Source organism: Prenolepis imparis, unplaced genomic scaffold (assembly GCF_030444845.1).
Source record: "Prenolepis imparis isolate NDT839.2.m4 unplaced genomic scaffold, iyPreImpa1.0 SCAF_1, whole genome shotgun sequence".
NCBI classification, from domain to species: Eukaryota; Metazoa; Arthropoda; class Insecta; order Hymenoptera; family Formicidae; genus Prenolepis; species Prenolepis imparis.
The window spans coordinates 1,047,795-1,068,037 of NW_028141159.1; the positions used below are offsets into that span (position 1 = coordinate 1,047,795).

Consider the following 20,243-nt stretch of genomic DNA (forward strand, 5'->3'; position numbering starts at 1 on the left):
GCGCGGAATAATATCGACTCGCGAAGAAGCGTAATATCGTATCGAGTATTTCCTCGACGGAATCTGAGGGTATTACTGTACCTCGGTTGTGTAACGACCGTGCGAGTGTTTTATCCGCATCGGGAGAAACCCGAGCTGCCGTCTTGCGATAAGAAGGAACTCTCAAGGCGCGTAAAACGACGACGTTATCGTACCAGTTTCATAAAACTTGACGTTCTTTTGCATACAAATGTCTTCGTTGCTACCTTGCATCGCTCTCTTTCTCTCTCTTCGCGATCGATATTCAATTTAAATTACTGTTCATCGCCAATGAGACGAGCGCAATCGATCTTTTAATTAGCCCGCATATCCGTATGTTAAAGTCGGTTTAAGCAATCGGATTAAGTTTTGCGCGAATGAAAAGATGGAACAAATTCGTTTGATTAAAGAAAGACTTATCAACTCTAGATATTATTCGGAAAGAATTTAGTTTCTTTCCTCTTTTTCGTCAGAATAAGAGAATTTATACATGAGAAAAATATATACATATATTTTTTTTATTAATATCACAGTCAATATAGCAGCTTATCCTTCCACATGAGATGCGCTGTATCAGCAATATCTTGGCGCATTATTCTCCACCTTTTCATACGAGAGTTATTCTTTTTAGCGGGGAACGTTTTATGATAACGCTTTGTATCTTTTCGTGTCTCGCATCTTCTCTCTTTCTTTCGACTTTTATCGAAATATTCTTTTCACGCCTATTCGCGTTCAATAAGTAAGGGTACCATCTGCTCCTTGAAGCCTTAGACAAGAGTCTTATCTCCGTTTAGAACTGTGGCATCTGCTCGGAGGCGAATTGCTTCGTCAGGAAATTGTCATATAAATCATTCTCGTCGTCTATCGAACATACGACACGTTCCTAAGCGTAGCTCGGAGGATACGACTCACACTTGCCATTCATTATGGATTATTTAATGAATCTAAAGTCATTTGTAGCTACATGATATCATTCAAGATTACGCGATGCCTTCATCTATTTATATATCTATTCATATTTATATATATTATCTCTTTGTACTTAAAGAATCTCAACATCTTTTTTAATTTGACAATTTAGATTAAAAATCATAACGCTATATACGATTCTGATAATACTTTTCGTTAACGCGATTAAAATAATGTTTATTACCGGTGTCATAAATAATTATCATAAATATAATTAAAATAAAATGTAACAAAACGCGAAAAAATTATAAAAGGTATTATTTGTTTTAAATAAAAAATATAAAAATGTATTCAAGATTACGCGATGCCTTCATCTATTATTCATATCTATTCATATTTATATATATTATCTCTTTGTACTTAGAGAATCTCAACATCTTTTTTAATTTGTCAATTTAAATTAAAAATCATAACGCTATATACGATTCTGATAATACTTTTCGTTAACGCGATTAAAATAATGTTTATTACCGGTGTCATAAATAATTATCATAAATATAATTAAAATAAAATGTAACAAAACGCGAAAAAATTATAAAAGGTATTATTTGTTTTAAATAAAAAATATAAAAATGTATTCAAGATTACGCGATGCCTTCATCTATTATTCATATCTATTCATATTTATATATATTATCTCTTTGTACTTAAAGAATCTCAACATCTTTTTTAATTTGACAATTTAGATTAAAAATCATAACGCTATATACGATTCTGATAATACTTTTCGTTAACGCGATTAAAATAATGTTTATTACCGGTGTCATAAATAATTATCATAAATATAATTAAAATAAAATGTAACAAAACGCGAAAAAATTATAAAAGGTATTATTTGTTTTAAATAAAAAATATAAAAATGTATTCAAGATTACGCGATGCCTTCATCTATTATTCATATCTATTCATATTTATATATATTATCTCTTTGTACTTAAAGAATCTCAACATCTTTTTTAATTTGACAATTTAGATTAAAAATCATAACGCTATATACGATTCTGATAATACTTTTCGTTAACGCGATTAAAATAATGTTTATTACCGGTGTCATAAATAATTATCATAAATATAATTAAAATAAAATGTAACAAAACGCGAAAAAATTATAAAAGGTATTATTTGTTTTAAATAAAAAATATAAAAATGTATTCAAGATTACGCGATGCCTTCATCTATTATTCATATCTATTCATATTTATATATATTATCTCTTTGTACTTAAAGAATCTCAACATCTTTTTTAATTTGACAATATAGATTAAAAATCATAACGCTATATACGATTCTGATAATACTTTTCGTTAACGCGATTAAAATAATGTTTATTACCGGTGTCATAAATAATTATCATAAATATAATTAAAATAAAATGTAACAAAACGCGAAAAAATTATAAAAGGTATTATTTGTTTTAAATAAAAAATATAAAAATGTATTCAAGATTACACGATGCCTTCATCTATTATTCATATCTATTCATATTTATATATATTATCTCTTTGTACTTAAAGAATCTCAACATTTTTTTTAATTTGACAATTTAGGTTAAAAATCATAACGCTATATACGATTCTGATAATACTTTTCGTTAACGCGATTAAAATAATGTTTATTACCGGTGTCATAAATAATTATCATAAATATAATTAAAATAAAATGTAACAAAACGCGAAAAAATTATAAAAGGTATTATTTGTTTTAAATAAAAAATATAAAAATGTATTCAAGATTACGCGATGCCTTCATCTATTCATATCTATTCATATTTATTTATATTATCTCTTTGTACTTAGAGAATTTCAACATCTTTTTTAATTTAGATTAAAAATTATAACGCTATATACGATTCTGATAATACTTTTCGTTAACGCGATTAAAATAATGTTTATTACCGGTGTCATAAATAATTATCATAAATATAATTAAAATAAAATGTAACAGAACGCGAAAAAGTTATAAAAGGTATTATTTGTTTTAAATAAAAAATATAAAAATGTATTCAAGATTACGCGATGCCTTCATCTATTATTCATATCTATTCATATTTATATATATTATCTCTTTGTACTTAAAGAATCTCAACATCTTTTTTAATTTGACAATTTAGATTAAAAATCATAACGCTATATACGATTCTGATAATACTTTTCGTTAACGCGATTAAAATAATGTTTATTACCGGTGTTTATTACCGGTGTCATAAATAATTATCATAAATATAATTAAAATAAAATGTAACAAAATGCGAAAAAATTATAAAAGGTATTATTTGTTTTAAATAAAAAATATAAAAATGTATTCAAGATTACGCGATGCCTTCATCTATTATTCATATCTATTCATATTTATATATATTATCTCTTTGTACTTAAAGAATCTCAACATCTTTTTTAATTTGACAATTTAGATTAAAAATCATAACGCTATATACGATTCTGATAATACTTTTCGTTAACGCGATTAAAATAATGTTTATTACCGGTGTTTATTACCGGTGTCATAAATAATTATCATAAATATAATTAAAATAAAATGTAACAAAATGCGAAAAAATTATAAAAGGTATTATTTGTTTTAAATAAAAAATATAAAAATGTATTCAAGATTACGCGATGCCTTCATCTATTCATATCTATTCATATTTATTTATATTATCTCTTTGTACTTAGAGAATTTCAACATCTTTTTTAATTTAGATTAAAAATTATAACGCTATATACGATTCTGATAATACTTTTCGTTAACGCGATTAAAATAATGTTTATTACCGGTGTCATAAATAATTATCATAAATATAATTAAAATAAAATGTAACAGAACGCGAAAAAGTTATAAAAGGTATTATTTGTTTTAAATAAAAAATATAAAAATGTAAAAAGAAATCAAATAATAAAATATATATAAATATGAATTTCCGTAATAAGAGAAAGTTTTCTTCTTTTACACAATCTTGCATGATGAGAGACGTATTAATATTTCGCGAGTCGTAGTTTGAATCATATCAACGTGTCAAACGTAACATATAAACGAAGCAGATACGTGTCAAATCAAGCAGATGCAGAAGGCGATGCAACTGCTTCCGCGTGCAACAGGTTCCGAAAACCAGTGAATGACGTGTTATAACGGTACGTCTATCAAGTGGTAAAAATTAGAAACTTGAGGATGGAAAGGTTGATAGGCGTTGAACGCCTTATCGAAACTTATCTCGTTTGTTAACGACGTCGCGTTAATTCGAGTCAACGAGAAAATCAGTTAGAAGGACGTTACATTAGCAGGTGCATGTTGCGTTGACGACATTGGACGAGTAAAATTATCGTGTCATCCGTCTTTGAGGTGTGAAATTGCAAATTTAAATAAATTAGCAACAAAATTGGCTTATTATGCGACGCTATAAAATGCGAGGGGGCGCGAAAATAAATAAATAATACGCGGCGAAATTATTGTTAATTATATCGAGAGAGCTCGGAATTACTTGAAATGTTTTCGCTACCGCGAAAATAAAAAGAAAAAATAAAATGTAAAAATACCTCGGAAAAACAGCATTGTTGCTCGCAATGCATAGTGATTTTCGATAAAATTTCCGATAATAATAATACAAGATATATCCCCTCGAACTATTACAAAAGTATTAGTTTATCTGGTTTTTTTATATTTTAGTTTTTCTTTTATATATGTTTTACATCTTTTTATTATTAAAAGATTTTCCGATACAGTCAAACAGGATGCAATAAATTGTGAGAAAACCGATAATATGCCATTACAACAAGTATATATACTTTACTTTACCTGCATATAAAAGGCCTCTCCTCTCGTGATGACGAAGCTATTAGCTCGATCATCCGTTTGCAAAGCGAAGAGACTCGCCGCCACAATCGACAATGCCGCTAAAAAAAAAAAAATTATCGAATACACAAACATAATCCAATATACATATAAAATTACATGTCTTTATTAATGTTACATGTTTTTAAAAAAATTTAAAATTATTTGATTCGATAATATTTTTATCGCTGACTTTTCACAGCTATAAAATGAATTTACCGCTTTATAACAAAAATCTTATGCGTTTTGAGAATTTATAAATATATTCTGACTTATAATCTAATGGTTTTTATTTCAAATATAAGACAATAGAACAATGTTCGCGAATTATACTAGAAATTTATACTAGAAAAAAGAGCTTTGGATCACAAAAATTATATGTATGCATTCAATTTTACATATTTAACGCAATTATAAGCAACTCGCATGGATATAAAAACTGGAGATGAAACTACACGAATAGAAGTCAAAATTAGCGCGATACATATTCCATATTTCTTTCATTTATACGCAAATTTATTAACGCCGACTACGCGATATGCTCTCTTGTAGCACTAGATCGCTTGTGATATTATATTGCTTTACTGCAATACTATCTCCCGTGGAAATTCGATATCTCTCGTATAAGAGTTTGTAAGTAGGCCAGTAAGTAGATGAACGAACGAGTAAGTGGTATTCTACTACGTGTGTCCAGTATTGCAAAATTATAAACGCGATAAAAAGAATTTCTATATGTTGAACGTGATTCGAACTCTGTACTTTCGTGTGTCAAGGCCTTGGCTGGCAATACGTAATGCGTAAGAATTGATGACGTAATGTGTAGTGTGTAACAACGAGGGGGAAAGAAATGTGTAGATGAATCTCAGATGTTATATCTTGATAATAATTATGGTCTTAAAAATGAGAGGGACATTTAATATGGAGATCAAAATAATGTGTATAATATATAAAACTCTTAAAATAATAATATAGACTAATAATTGATGATGTATATGAATTTTAAATTTTATATAAATAATTATTGCTAATATAATTTTTAATTTTTATCGTAATCCACACAACTATTGAATTAAACATAAGATATTTAACTCCGACAAGCATATAAATAATGTTATATAAATAATGTATTGAATATCTTTGCGTTAGAAACGCAACACTTTGATATTGAGATATAATGATAAAATAAGTTTATCTTTTAAAAGCACACAAAGTTGCGTTTTCCTTTTACACAATTTACTTATAAATGAACTATTTTCCTTTCAACTTAAAACTTCCATTTCTCGACAAATTAACATAATCTTTGATGTGCCAACTATTTTAATGTTTCACATTTATCGCATTTGCATAATTTTATTTTATCATAAAATAAGTGCTTTATTTCTTTCATTTAATGTTACCTAATAAATTGAGCAGAAGAAATTTTTTAAATACACAATCTCTTTTCGATTACATATATTATATAAAGTAGATTTAAAAAACTTTTTACATTAATATTATTATTATATTATATATAAAATATTATATTATATATATTATATTATATATATTATATTATATATATTATATTATATATATTATATAATATATAATATTATATTTTATAATATTATATATATTATATTATAATTTATAATATAATTACTAATCAATAAATATCGTTGTTTCTTCACGATTGAGCATGCACAGCTATCTTGCTGTAAATAGACCCTATTTTTTGGTTCGAATTTTATTCGTATATTGAAACATCGATAAGAGAAATTCGTACTCACTTGCCAATGTAGCGAGGGCGACCTTGTCTATTAGGGCAGTACTGTACGAAATTACGACCCGTTTCGCGGAGGAGGCCATGGCTAATTGCAGCACAGCCAAGGCGACCACCATCGCCAAAAGGGCGGAGGCGCCGGCGGCAGCTAATCCCGCTATCCACACAGCCACTGAAAATAAAAGGAGAAGCCCCGTCGTGTTATTCTATCGCCCCATTGTAATCCCGCGTTCGTGCTGAGATTTTTGCCGCCGTTATTTTTAAATAATGCTACTAAAATATGAAATCCCCCGTAAATAATTCTATCTTTTTTAAACTTTTACGCTTTTTAATAACGTAACGAGCAAATAAAAGAATAGAAACGAGGAAACAATTAATCGCAGGATTTTCATTAATGTTGAACGAGAATATTATCAATTTTAAATAGCATTTACACCAAATATATGTATTTAATAACAGTGAAAAATATTGATTTAACCTACGGCGATAAAATTTAGACAAAATTGAATTTTTATTCGCCAACATTATTTAACTTTTAGTTTCGAAAAAGTCCTGTAATTGATTTAAAATTTACGTGAAAAATATCAATTTTACCAAAAATCCATAACTTTATTTATTGAATCACACATTAAACGTTTAGTAGCAAAATCTTTTCTGTCAAATATTGACGCGAAGAATTTTGTAATTGTAATGTTCGGGGAATTTTATAATAAACATATAGTGATTGATTCTATTTCTATTTCATCTCAGAATTAAGCGTTAAAGATGAGAAAAAAGATATCTTTAAGACGTAGGTGGGTATTAAAGTATCAGAGTGCGTTCTTTCTTTATAATATCACATATAAAATGAGACTCACACACTGGTTGGAATCTGGAGACATTTTGGCCGCACCACTCTCGCCCGTAAAGCAGAAGCTTGCATTGTCTCCATGGTCCGAAGTAACCTTTTTCTGTGGCAGTGCCAGCTGTAACAACACAAACGGGAAAAATTGAATGATAAAAAATTTATTTTCTACTCTCCCCCGTCCCCTAAACAGCAAGTGTGCGTGCGGTAAAAAAAGTTACGCGATTTTATATTCGAGTGACTTTTTATTCTAAGAATCTAATAATTAATAAAATAGTAAACGACGCTTCTTCTATCACATTTAATTTTAGAATGCATAATTTAGTATGTCAATTTGACTCGACCTCGTTATTTGAATTGTAAATTGCAGGGAGGATCTCGTTGAATCAGCATATAACCGTTCTATACGCGAAAATAAGAGAAAAATAAACAAAATACACAAAATAACACATAAAATAATAACGATATATGCGTAAAAGATATCGTAAATAGGAAAAAAGTAATAAATTATAATTTAATCAGATTGAAAATTAATCGTCTAATAATCTATTCAAAATTCGAAAACGTTTAATCGAAAATAATATTTACTCTTTAGTCGATTACAACAATTTTCCAACATTACGTATAATAATATTGTAAGTTTCAATTTTCAAACGTATCAATTATTTCTTTCTGCATTTTATTTTTTAATGGCCAGTTTCATCATCTCCGGTTAACTTTAACCTCCGGTTAAACTATATATCTTTGTCTCTTTTTAAAGACGTATCTGAAAAGAGACAAAGATATAGTTTAATCGGAGGTTAAAGTTAACAGGAGATGATGAAACTGATCAATGATAGAAAAATATCACGAGAGAAGAGAATTTTATAATGCATTAAATTTATAAATTGTAAAGATCTCGTGATATTTTTTTAATATATATACAATATATAGCAAATATATTCGTAGAATCATAAGATTAGACATATTAGACAATTCTTTCTTTCTGCATTTCATCTCTTAATGATAGAAAAATATCACGAGAGAAGAGAATTTTATAATGCATTAAATTTATAAATTGTAAAGATCTCGTGATATTTTTTTAATATATATACAATATATAGCGAATATATTCGTAGAATCATAAGATTAGACATATTAGACAATTCTTTCTTTCTGCATTTCATCTCTTAATGATAGAAAAATATCACGAGAGAAGAGAATTTTATAATGCATTAAATTTATAAATTGTAAAGATCTCGTGATATTTTTAAAATATATATATAGCGAATATATTCTAATCATAATATATTAGACATACATTTTAAAAAAGAGATTAAAATATACGTCTATTCTACAATATATCGAAAGATACATATTTATACGCAAAAATAGGCTAACACGTCATAGGCTAATACGCCCGATGCATTTAATTACCGTATGGAATTGCGTATAAGTTGCATATATGTCGATAAAAGGAACCGAGCACGCGACTCGATAATCCGACGTACATATGTACGTCAGTCTTGCTGTATTATGTCATTTATTTCGAAATGGGTTGTCCGCTTAATCCGGATGTTGAACAAGGAAACGAGAGAGAATTAAGCGAGCAAAAGCGGCTTATCTTTCCTTTTGTCTTTGCTTTAAGACGATCACAAGAGTGACGTACGAATAAGTGGAAACTACAATTTCGCGGAGCTCGTTTCCTCGTTCAAACGATCCGTAAACTTGCCCTGCGTGATCATTACTGATCTCTTCTTTTCTCTATTTTATTTCAGTCCATCTTCCGGAAGAGGAAAAATACATAGGACGCGCTTTTATTATATTACGCGATCGGAAATCAAGGCGGAAATAAGATAAAAATTACGTTTCTCGGTGAACGGCGTCTTTTACGCGATATAATATACGCGAATATCTATATATTTAAATAAATTTGCAAACATTAAAACATACGTAGCGGAAAAATTCAATTTTTCCGGTATATCGTGCTTCATCGAGCGATTCAATAAACTTGAGGGATGATTTCACGGTTGATCAGCGATCGGATACACATATAGTAAACACAATTGCAAATTTAGTCATACTTGATTCGCGAATAGCACATAAAAATAAATAATATCAATATTTATATCGAAACCATTCTCTCTTAATTTTTTACAAAACATTATCAATTAATTATTCAGTTGGATGAATAATCAATACAGCAACGATAATTAATTTTTCGAATATAATATGAATAACTCTCTATATTAATTCGCGTATTTATTTACATTTTTATTATAATACGAGATAATAATTTTAAAACGCGAGTGTATATTATTTATTAAAAATGCGAAAAGAAAACGAAACTACAATCAAGACAGCAATAGAGTAGTCACGTCACGTGGTCGAATAAAATGTCAAGTTGGCCGCGCGATTACTGAACTTCCTCCGCCGTTCGAGATTTATTCGTCGCGGATATCGAACGTTGTTTCTCACGATCGTGCTCCTTTTTTCAACGCAATGTAATAAAGTGTGCGTCGCGTACGAAAATAAAGTCGGAAGTGCCGTATAAATGCAGTGATCGTGTTCTCGCGAGTGCTACGAGTGCTACAAGAAATTCGCCGCAATCGAGGAACACGAGAGGAGGAGGAGGCCAAGGTGGCATCGGGCAACGACGGAGCAACCCATGGGTAACGTATTATTTATTACATATTTGCAAAATTTAGCTTCGCACAATGAGTACTCTACGACTTTTTGATTTTCCATCATTATATATAGTATATTTTTATATATAATTTCTTTAAATAAATCAGATTATATTAAATTCTTATATGAATAAATTAAATCATTGTATTTTAAATATATTAAAACTATTTTATTTAATAAAAATAAATTATAGACTTTTATGTAAATCTCAAAATTTGTAAATTCTGCAAGTTTCAAATTTTCTTTTTTAATTACGAAATTTCATTTGTCAAATTATCTGTCTATCTAAATAAATTAAAAATTTAAATTATTATTTAAACGATATAATAAATTTTTATAAAAATATTGATTATTTGGAACGCTGTTATAATTTGGAAATATTTGTGTTTTACAGATTAACGTCTTACAACTCCGCTGCTCTGCGCATCTGCATCGGTGAGTCTAAAGAATAATCTCTTTCATTTTAATTTGAAACTAAATTCGCGGCTTCATCCGCGGCCTTAGGATATGTTTTTGAGAATATGCTTCGCTATTACGTCTCATCTCGACAATCGTGTTTTTGATGGCAATTTTCTGGTAGCTAAAGCGGTTTATAGCGTGGAGATATGTTTGCGGAAGCGATGGCCTATGTAATTACTTAGCGGTACATCCCAGAGATGCATTCGAAGGGATGCATTCGAAGGGTCACCTAATGCACTTCGAAGGAATCGATGCACATTCTCGAGTGAAAAGAATATTATAGCAAATCGGCAACGCGACATATAAACCGGGAATTGGTCACTCTAAGAAATCTTACACAGAAGTGCTCGGATAATTTTGTGTCGCTCCTTTAAACTTTCAACGCAGCACAGATTTTTTTTTATATATTAGCCGCGTTCAAACTTTTATTTCATTCTAACGTCTTTGTATTTTATCTAATATTTTGATTTAATCACGATTATATTCTCGGCAAAGGGTATCTCTATGTAAATAGAGGTGGTTCGAGTTCGCGCTTGCAATTTCCCCTCGGCTATTCTATTCGTTTCACGTTAGAACAGTAGGTACATATTATATAATTTATGCACACGCCTATGTAAACTTGCGTCGCAGCAGGTGCAACAACACTAACTCTCGCAATCGTATTTTACGAAAAAAAAATTCGACGAGTACATTCCGTTTCATTAGCCTCGCGAGAAAGAATGCATCGTCCTTGTCGCGTCAGTATTACAACGAGCAAGTTGTTATTAAGTATATAATCTGCTGGCTTACATCAATATACCTTACTCCATCTTGCCTTACTTCAATAACGATTACGCGTACGCGTCAGGAAGAGCTAAACATAGTACAATTTGCATATCAAATGTCAAAAGATGAAGGAGAAGTGTGTAAGAAACACTTGTCGCGTGAATTCTGGGATCGACAAGAAAATATATATATATTTTCGTTCGCTTTTAATGTTCACGCGTTAACGCAGCGCTATACGAAGTTAACGATCTGTTAAGAGGATCTTGAAATTCCTATGAAATAGCTTGGGGAGTTAAAAAAAAAAACTTGTAGAAATTAACGCGACGATTTTAACTCTCGATGTTTTCTCACCTCGCGGCGTTATATTATATATATAGGATCGGAAACGCACCATCAACGTGCATTCGTATCGGTGTGTTTACATTATATTCCACGCTCTGCAGTTTCTCATGCGCGCAAAACCACACACGTCATTCATTCGCATTCGCCATGGGTTAAATCGCGTTTCTTCCTTCGTCCACGTTTGCCGCAACTTGAATTGGCGCATTTTTCAGAAAGAGGCACACGCAACATGCTCTTTCGGAAGATATATTGGTATATACATATATACATATACATAGAGAGAATTTTCTTTTAGAATTTACCCTAAAAATTATAGTAATCGTAGGACAATATAGTATGGAAAGAATTTTATGAGAATTTCTCTGATTAATATTTATCACAATAAAAATAATAATATCTATCACAATAAAATATAAAATATGTTTGATTAATTTTACTAGTATAGTTTAGTAAAATTAATTTTACTTTCAGTTTAGTAAAATTAATCAAACCTGTTTTATATTTTATTGTGGTAGATATTATTATTTTTATTGTGATAAATATTAATGAGAGAAATTTTCATAAAATTCTTTTCATACCATATTGTCCCACAATTACCATGATTTTCAGGGTAAATTCTAAGAAAAAATTCTCTCAGTGTAGTTATATTCAATTACCAATATATGTATATACAGTGAGTGTAAAAAGCATTCGTACACTGGGTATTTTCACAAAAAATGCTTTATTTCTGTATGTCAATAAATGATAAACAAACAATTATTTATTTATATTATAAAATCTTTTCTTTTTAATAACATTAAAAAAAGAAAATCATAAATTATAACATTTTACATTTCAAAACAATAAAATAACAAAATATAGGGATTTTCGAAAGTACAAAAAGTATTCGTACAGTCTGCTTGTTTAATAAACAAACAAATAAGCAAACAAAATAGAAACAAAATTAATACTTTGTCGGGTATCCTTTAGAGTCAATCACTGCTTGCAGTCTTCGTGGCATCGAATCAACGAGATTTTTTGTAACGGTAGATAAAATTTCATCCCATTCTTGTTGTAAAATTGTAATAAACTCTGCACGATTTGATGCTTGTCTTTTTCTCACTGCATTTTCGAGAATACTCCATAAATGTTCAATAGGATTCAAGTCCGGTGATTGTGGGGGAGTATGTAATTGTTGGGGTACGTTATATAACAGCCAATTTTTTGTATTATAGGTTGTATGCTTCGGGTCGTTGTCCTGTTGAAAGATGAATTCATTTTCAAGTCCAAGTTTTTCTGTAGTTTTTCTGTATATCTTTAGAGTTATATTATTGCACGCGGATACAATAGATTGTAAACATGCCAATTACAAATGCAATTTTGTGCAATCGTGTGCTCCGTAAGACAAATAATTCGCGTTGTTTGTTTCATTATATTACGGTGATTGCGATGATTCAAGTAACACATGAGGCGTGTGATTAGAAGCATAAATACGAAATTGTTTTTTTTTGCCCACTCATGTGATATATCGACCATTAAAAGCGTTAAATTTAATATCGAAGCAAGAGAGCGTGCGGCGTGAAATATTAATTGCATGCAATATCATTTGTATATATGCGTAACGGAATCATTTCGTACATTTCGACTGATAAATATCCACCTTTGGCTTCGATAAATTAATGTCGGTATAAATCGGTATAAATGAATGATAAATGAAACGATGATAAATCGTCTCGAACGATAAATTTTGATACAAAGTTGAGATGGGAAACATATACTAAGAGAATTTTCTCTTAGAATTTATGAGAATATCTCTAATTAATATTTATCATAATAAAAATAATAATATCTATCACAATAAAATATAAAGCATGTTTGATTAATTTTACTAAACTGTATAATAAAATTAATCAAACATATTTTATATTTTATTGTGATAGATATTGTCATTTTTATAAGTATTAATCAGAAAAATTCTTTTTATATCATATTGTCCCACGATTACCTTGATTTTCAGGGTAAATTCTAAGAGAAAATTCTCTCTGTGTATGTATATCGATGTTATTTTTCGATCTTTCGAGTGATAACTCATGAATAAAGAATTTTATTTAAATCCTGAAAATTTCTGACAGTGATGAAATCCTTGATCTAGTCCTGCATTCCGATGCACTCGTATATCGTCAATGAGATGTAATTAAATTAACGTTCTATTATATTGACTGAATTTTTATAAATTTTTATAAATTTTTATAACTTATCAAAACTTAGGTAAAATTTTAAGGCACGAAAAATAATTCCAATTCTCACTATCACATATTACGTTATACACTTTATAATTCGATTAACACAAAATTCCACGTATCTATATTAATCAGTCAATAGATTTTTACGACTGTTTGCAAATGTTACATCGACCGAATTTTTCTATTAATTACGGTTCCATTAATCAGTCGGCCGCGCAATAATTATGTCAGGAAGAACATCAACGATTGCGTTGCGAAATCACGAAAAACCTAATAATTACTCGTAACGCTCGTAATTAAGTGGCACGTCCATCCCATTTAATTCATACTTCTCGACATTACGAACTTTGTTGACTCTATCTGCAATATAAATTCTTCCAAATTCTGTATTCCGTATAATGGAATAACAATAATAACGTAATAATATCTCTGTAATATATATTTCTACTTAAAGAATACCCGCGAACTAATTATCGTTCGATACGCTGGCTGAAATACGTTGGACATCCTTTTTTTTTTCCTCCCGTCAACATGTACAATGCATTTCTACGGCGAACGGCCGGAAGCGTCTCGCGCGACGTTAATTGAATTTCTTTTTTCCATTAACCCGTTGTCTCGCGCACGGCGGATAAGACAAGCTCGATGCTCTTATCGCAAATGAGATGAGAATAGGTGATGGTATACGTACACCTACGCGGCCTCGTTCGTACATTAAAAGGTCAAGCGCGTTTGTTCTTCCACTGTTGGATTCGCTAATGGTGTGGCTGATATGACGTTGGTCACGCCAACTGTAAACACATTCCACGTAATTCGCACGTGCGTAATAACTTCGACGAACGCCAATGTATATATTTTACCACGCTTTATTTAGTATATTTATAGTAATTGAAGAAAAAATATTTCGCGAAAAAGACTCTCATCACTTGACATTTTAAAAATCGTAAGAAAATATTTAATTTAAATTCTCTAATTTAATTTAATTTATTAATTTATTCATCTAAAATGTATATAATATATATATATATATATATATATATATATAATTATATATTTTTATTATATATTTATTATATATTTATGTATATAATATATAATATATATTTATTTTATATATATTTTTATATATATTTTTATATATAATATTTAATTTAAAGTGAGATAGGATCATTTAATATTTCGATTCTTGCGCGAGTTATCTGTTTAATTGCAGTCGAACAATATTACGCTCTATTGTAGAACGTGCATGCGTATCGAAATGTCTTCTTCTCGCGATGGTATGCACGACACCGTTTATTATACAGTTGCCGTCTCGTCTCGGTAAACAGCAATCTAGTCGGCGTACGCGCTATTATAATTCAAACTGCGCCACATATGAGTTCAGCCTTCTCTCGCGCGAAGCGTTATGCAATCTTTCGCGTCGATTATGCGTTCGTGGCACATCGTAACGAACGTTTCGCAAATGGCTTTGCACGATTCAGACAAGGTGATTTATATTGACTTGCATTGTTCGCAAAGTTATTAATTATAACTTGAACCTGACTCAATAATATACATAGGAACTTGAAGCTATATAAAGAGTTTTAATTACTCTGGGGTTTTCTTACAAAAGGAGTAATTAAATTCTAAAATTATATCGAAACTTTATTGAGAGATTTACCGATTCATAAAACATGGATCGCTAATGAAAAGTACGTTTTGAATTAATAATTGAAGTTGCAGTCTCTCTAAAATAATGTTTTATGGTTTCGGATATAATAAATTTCGTTTTATAAAAATTTGCTGATAAATATAATATTCATAAAATCACGCAGAATTTCGCGATTAATTGAATTGAGCGAAACTAAAAAGAAATATATTTGTCGCAATTTGTTGATGCGAGACGCGAGATGGAGAATGTTGAGGGCGACTGCAATTTTAATTAAGCGATTGTAACAGTGATAATTTTCCTCTCAAATGTGTCGTATTTCCGAGAATATATTAATGCAAGAATCCCGGCCTGAAATTAACGCAGCACAGTCGGCGCGGCTCATTACGAGATGAGTATCCGTGCGAGCGTATATGTATATGCACTTATGATTACGCAATAATTGCGTGACCCGGGGATATATGATGTGCACTTGTTGCCGGCCGACATACGCAATACCTGCGTGCGATGCGTGTGTGCGTAAATAAACGGCACCCGCAACACGCTCGTCTACTATACCGTTGTTCTGTTTTCCTCGCGTAGCAAATCCCTAGGTACTTGTACGATACGTGGACAATACTCGACAATTTACCGGGTGATATCCTCGAAACGGACGGACCATTCGTTTCGACCCTGGGCGCCGTAGTCGTAAATTCCTCAAAGCAACGCGAGATATTCCAGATGTATGTCGCATTATGCGTGTCTCGAAAATGCAACGCGAATCGCGTACGGAATCTCATTAATGCATCGAATGTTTTATATCTACTTAAATGAAATTGTATTCAATCATATATATTTTTTCAATAACTATTTTTTAAATGTTCCATTCTCTTTCTGCCGATGAAAAAGAGAAATCTTTGTTTGAAAGTCAATTTGCAAAATTAAAAAGAATTGCATATATGTATAATATATCATTTTTCTATTAAGATTTTATCAGTCTATTATGATAATCAATCATTAATTGTGAGAGATATTTTCCACATATACAGTATTTATTATTCGGTAGTTATAATTATAAAATTTTATTGAGAAAAATGATTAAGTTATTAATTAATAATTTTAAAATTAATTATTAAATTATATTAAAAATGTAATTTAATATAATCTAATTATTATTATGATTAAATAATATAATTATTATTATAAATTAATTATAATCTATTATTATTATTATTATTTATCAATTATTAATCAATTATAATAATATAATTATTATTATATAACTAATTATTATTATTTAATTATATTAAAATGAAATTATTAATTAATAACAAAATTGTATTAGTTTAATAATTAAAGAAGCAATGTATAACAAATATAAAAGTCAATTATATTAATAAATTATATGTATATATTTTTAATTATATATTGATATTTTACCGTGAAATTATTTTGATTCGTCGGAAATACATTTTAATACTGTGTGATATTCACACACAACTTCAATATCATTAATTATATCTTTATTGATCGATATAAGGTTCTTCATGATAAAGATCATGAAAAAAGTACGAGCTTCTTAAATTAAGCTTGAAATTGCTAATTTTATCGCTTGCAGTAACAAGTATAAAATTTTAGAAAGAGCAAATAGCGGTGCTATCATTCAACATTGGTCGAAATCGTGCGAGGAATAAATTTAACTAGAAATGCCAAACGGTGCAGGGAAGGGCGCTTAGGATTTTTAACGTTTCACAAACAAAAGATAGGAATGAAGCGGGCGTCGTCGCGGTCTCTCTCGCGAGAAGAATGCTTTTTACAAGTGCATTGCAACAGACGCGCGAGGGAAGATTAATATTCCTTGCCTGGGATCTAAGGAAAACTAGTCTTGCATTTCAACGACGGTGTAACGTCGCATCGTTTCGCGACCACAAAACCGTTAAACCGCCAAACCGAGAAAGAAATTTTCTCTCTTCTCGAGACACAAAGATAATCTGTTGCTGAGCGTGACATACATATAAATCACGCGGTTTCACATAAATCATATTTCTTACAAGATTTTTAAATATCGAATTACAAATGTTTTTGTAATGCCAAGAAAAAAAAAAAACATTTCTTTCTTAGAAAACAAGAGAATTTTATAATTATTATTATAAATTATTGTTACATAATTAAAATATTATATAAATTATTTTAATATTATTATTATATTATTATTTTTAATTAAAGTTGTATTACAATTAGAGATTGTCGATACGATAACACACGCCAAAGTTATTTTTCCACGTCGCCACTTTTATATTTACGTCTCCCCGTTATATTGCGTCATTAGAAGCTACACATTTAATATTGTTTCGTGTGGGTGCGAACGGAGGCGTATATCGTGTGTTACCTGGAAAAGTTCCAGTTTTTATACCCGGTTCACACACACAATAAAGGAGCATTACAATCGTTGGTATCATCAGCTTGTCAGTCGAGATCTTCTCGTGCTATTAATGAATCGGCAATTACGAGATTAAAGCGTCTCGATGTTTTTTTTTTTTTTTTTTTTTGAAGGATCGCCGGGTCGATATTAATCGCGTAATACCTAAGAAGACACGATCGATTGCTGGCGCTTTATAAATATCGCGCCGTGAATGGGGAAACGTTACACGTGGCGCTTGAATGAAAAGAGCCGCGGACGCGCGCTTAATATAGCCCATAGCACGCTATTTTCCGCGCGCAACCGGGTGAAAGGAGCACACGGTCGCACTCTCGCAGTCGTGGAAATGCCCGCCATTTATGCCGCTCGCCATTTTTAGAAGCCGTTCGCACACTCGTAAAGTCACGATGTGACGTGAAACCGCGAAAAGGCGCTTCTCCGTCCGATATTACGCTTCCGCGAGCGTTCGTCGAACTCGTCTTCGTCTCTTCATGATGTCCATCTAATGTGCATCTCGGTACTAAAATAGCTTGTAAATCTTTCGACGTGGGCGAGAGATAGAAACAGGCGTGATAGAGTGAACGAAGAATAAAAATTCTGCAATCGTGAAAGAAACATTTCACGATTGTTCCTCCGTAATGGATGATATATCGGTATTGTTTGGCTTTTTTATAGAAATGGAATTGAATGGGCGCGGACAAGATTGAGATTAAAACGTTACATTAGCGAGAGCGATCGTCGAAAAAAGTAAGGGGGATATCGCGATGGAATAACATTGTCGTACTTTTCGAAATTAAAGATGAAGAAACATGGCGTGTCTTATAATCTCTGCCGATATACATATCTTTTTTATCGCATTATATGACGTGCGCGCATCATCATCATCACGGGCGGGATCAATTACGCGTGTCGCGTCTTTAATTTCACGCGACGATAAGTGGCTATCCGATATAAATGAACTTGCACGGGCGCAAAGTGGCAATTCATGTAGCGTTCTTCCCGTTTCATAACTTACGAGAGATCTCGGCTTACACGCTCGTGAGAAGCCCATCGAAAAAATATCACCGCCACACCAGCGAAACGTCCAATCCCGGATGGCTTTGTAAGCTCGCTCTACTATATCCCGGGTGCTCTTGTTCCGCCGGAAGCTTTAAGTAGCTTACGTTATTCCGTGAAAAGAATATCCGGCTTTCGCAGCTATCTCTTTTTCAGTTCGAATTCGGCCTATATATGCAGTGTTTGCTGTTATCTAAATAAAATTATATAGATGATCATCTAGATGAAATTTTGGCGTTATCTTATCTTTATATAGATAATAAAAAAATGTTTTATCTATATCTGCATCTTAGATTTAAAAAAGTGTTATCTTTACTAAATTATCTAACATAATATTCAGATAATTTGGTTTAGAGTTTCATAGCACATAAAAATATTTTAAGTAATAGAACTTGAGCAGTAAACGATAAAAACCAAGATAAAAACTTATAAATAAAACTATAAATATATTTTTATATCTATAATTTTCATTTTTTTATTTTACATTACATTTTTTAACTGTTTACATAAGCGATTTTAAAAATAATATTATCTGGAAGTTATCTAGATGAATCGTCATATAATTTTATCTTTTATCTATATACAGGGTGTTCCATTTTAACTTTGCCATCGAAATATCTCGTAAAGTCTAAAAAATACGAAAAAATGTTTCAAACAAAAGTTGTGTAGCTTCAAGGGGGACATAAGATAGTGGAAGAGATTTGACCTTGAATAGTCATTTGAAGGTCACGTGAAGGTCACCGTCAATTGCTTAAATGGAACCTACTATTTTTCTTTACATATTCTTGTAGCTTATCATGAGAGCTTTCCAAAACTCTATATATGAGTTGAATTTCGTTCAGAATTTCCTGAGTTATAAGGCTTGAAAGTTACAATACCCATTACTCAAGATGTACCACGCGGAGGTTGCCTAGTCGGATTTACACCTCTCTTGTGTTCAGAGAAAGATTGGAGAATGATCCAGCCAGTGAAGGCAAGATCAGTGATTGATCCAGCCAGTGAAGGCAAGATTGGTGATTGATCCAGCCAGTGAAGGCAAGATCGGTGATTGATCCAGCCAGTGAAAGCAAGATTCCATTTAAGCAATTGACGGTGACCTTCACGTGACCTTCAAATGACTATGCAAGGTCAAATCTTTTCCACTATTTTATGTTCCCCTTGAAGCCACACAACTTTTGTTTGAAACATTTTTTCGTATCTTTTAGACTTTACGAGATATTTCAATGGCAAAGTTGAAATGGAACATCCTGTATATTTAAAATAAAATCATC

General features: G+C 30.8%; 1 protein-coding gene across 1 annotated transcript in view; it reads right to left on the reverse strand.

Moving 5' to 3' along the window:
- Positions 1-20,243, reverse strand: part of LOC145941001 (uncharacterized) — a 49,991-nt gene that overhangs the window by 12,587 nt on the left and 17,161 nt on the right. Inside the window, exons 2-4 of the mRNA XM_083046742.1 lie at positions 7,432-7,539; positions 6,582-6,746; positions 4,777-4,874 (exon numbers count right to left, since the gene is read on the reverse strand). Of these exons, the coding sequence (XP_082902868.1) occupies positions 4,777-4,874; positions 6,582-6,746; positions 7,432-7,539 (371 nt within the window). The remainder of the gene's footprint in view (positions 1-4,776; positions 4,875-6,581; positions 6,747-7,431; positions 7,540-20,243) is intronic.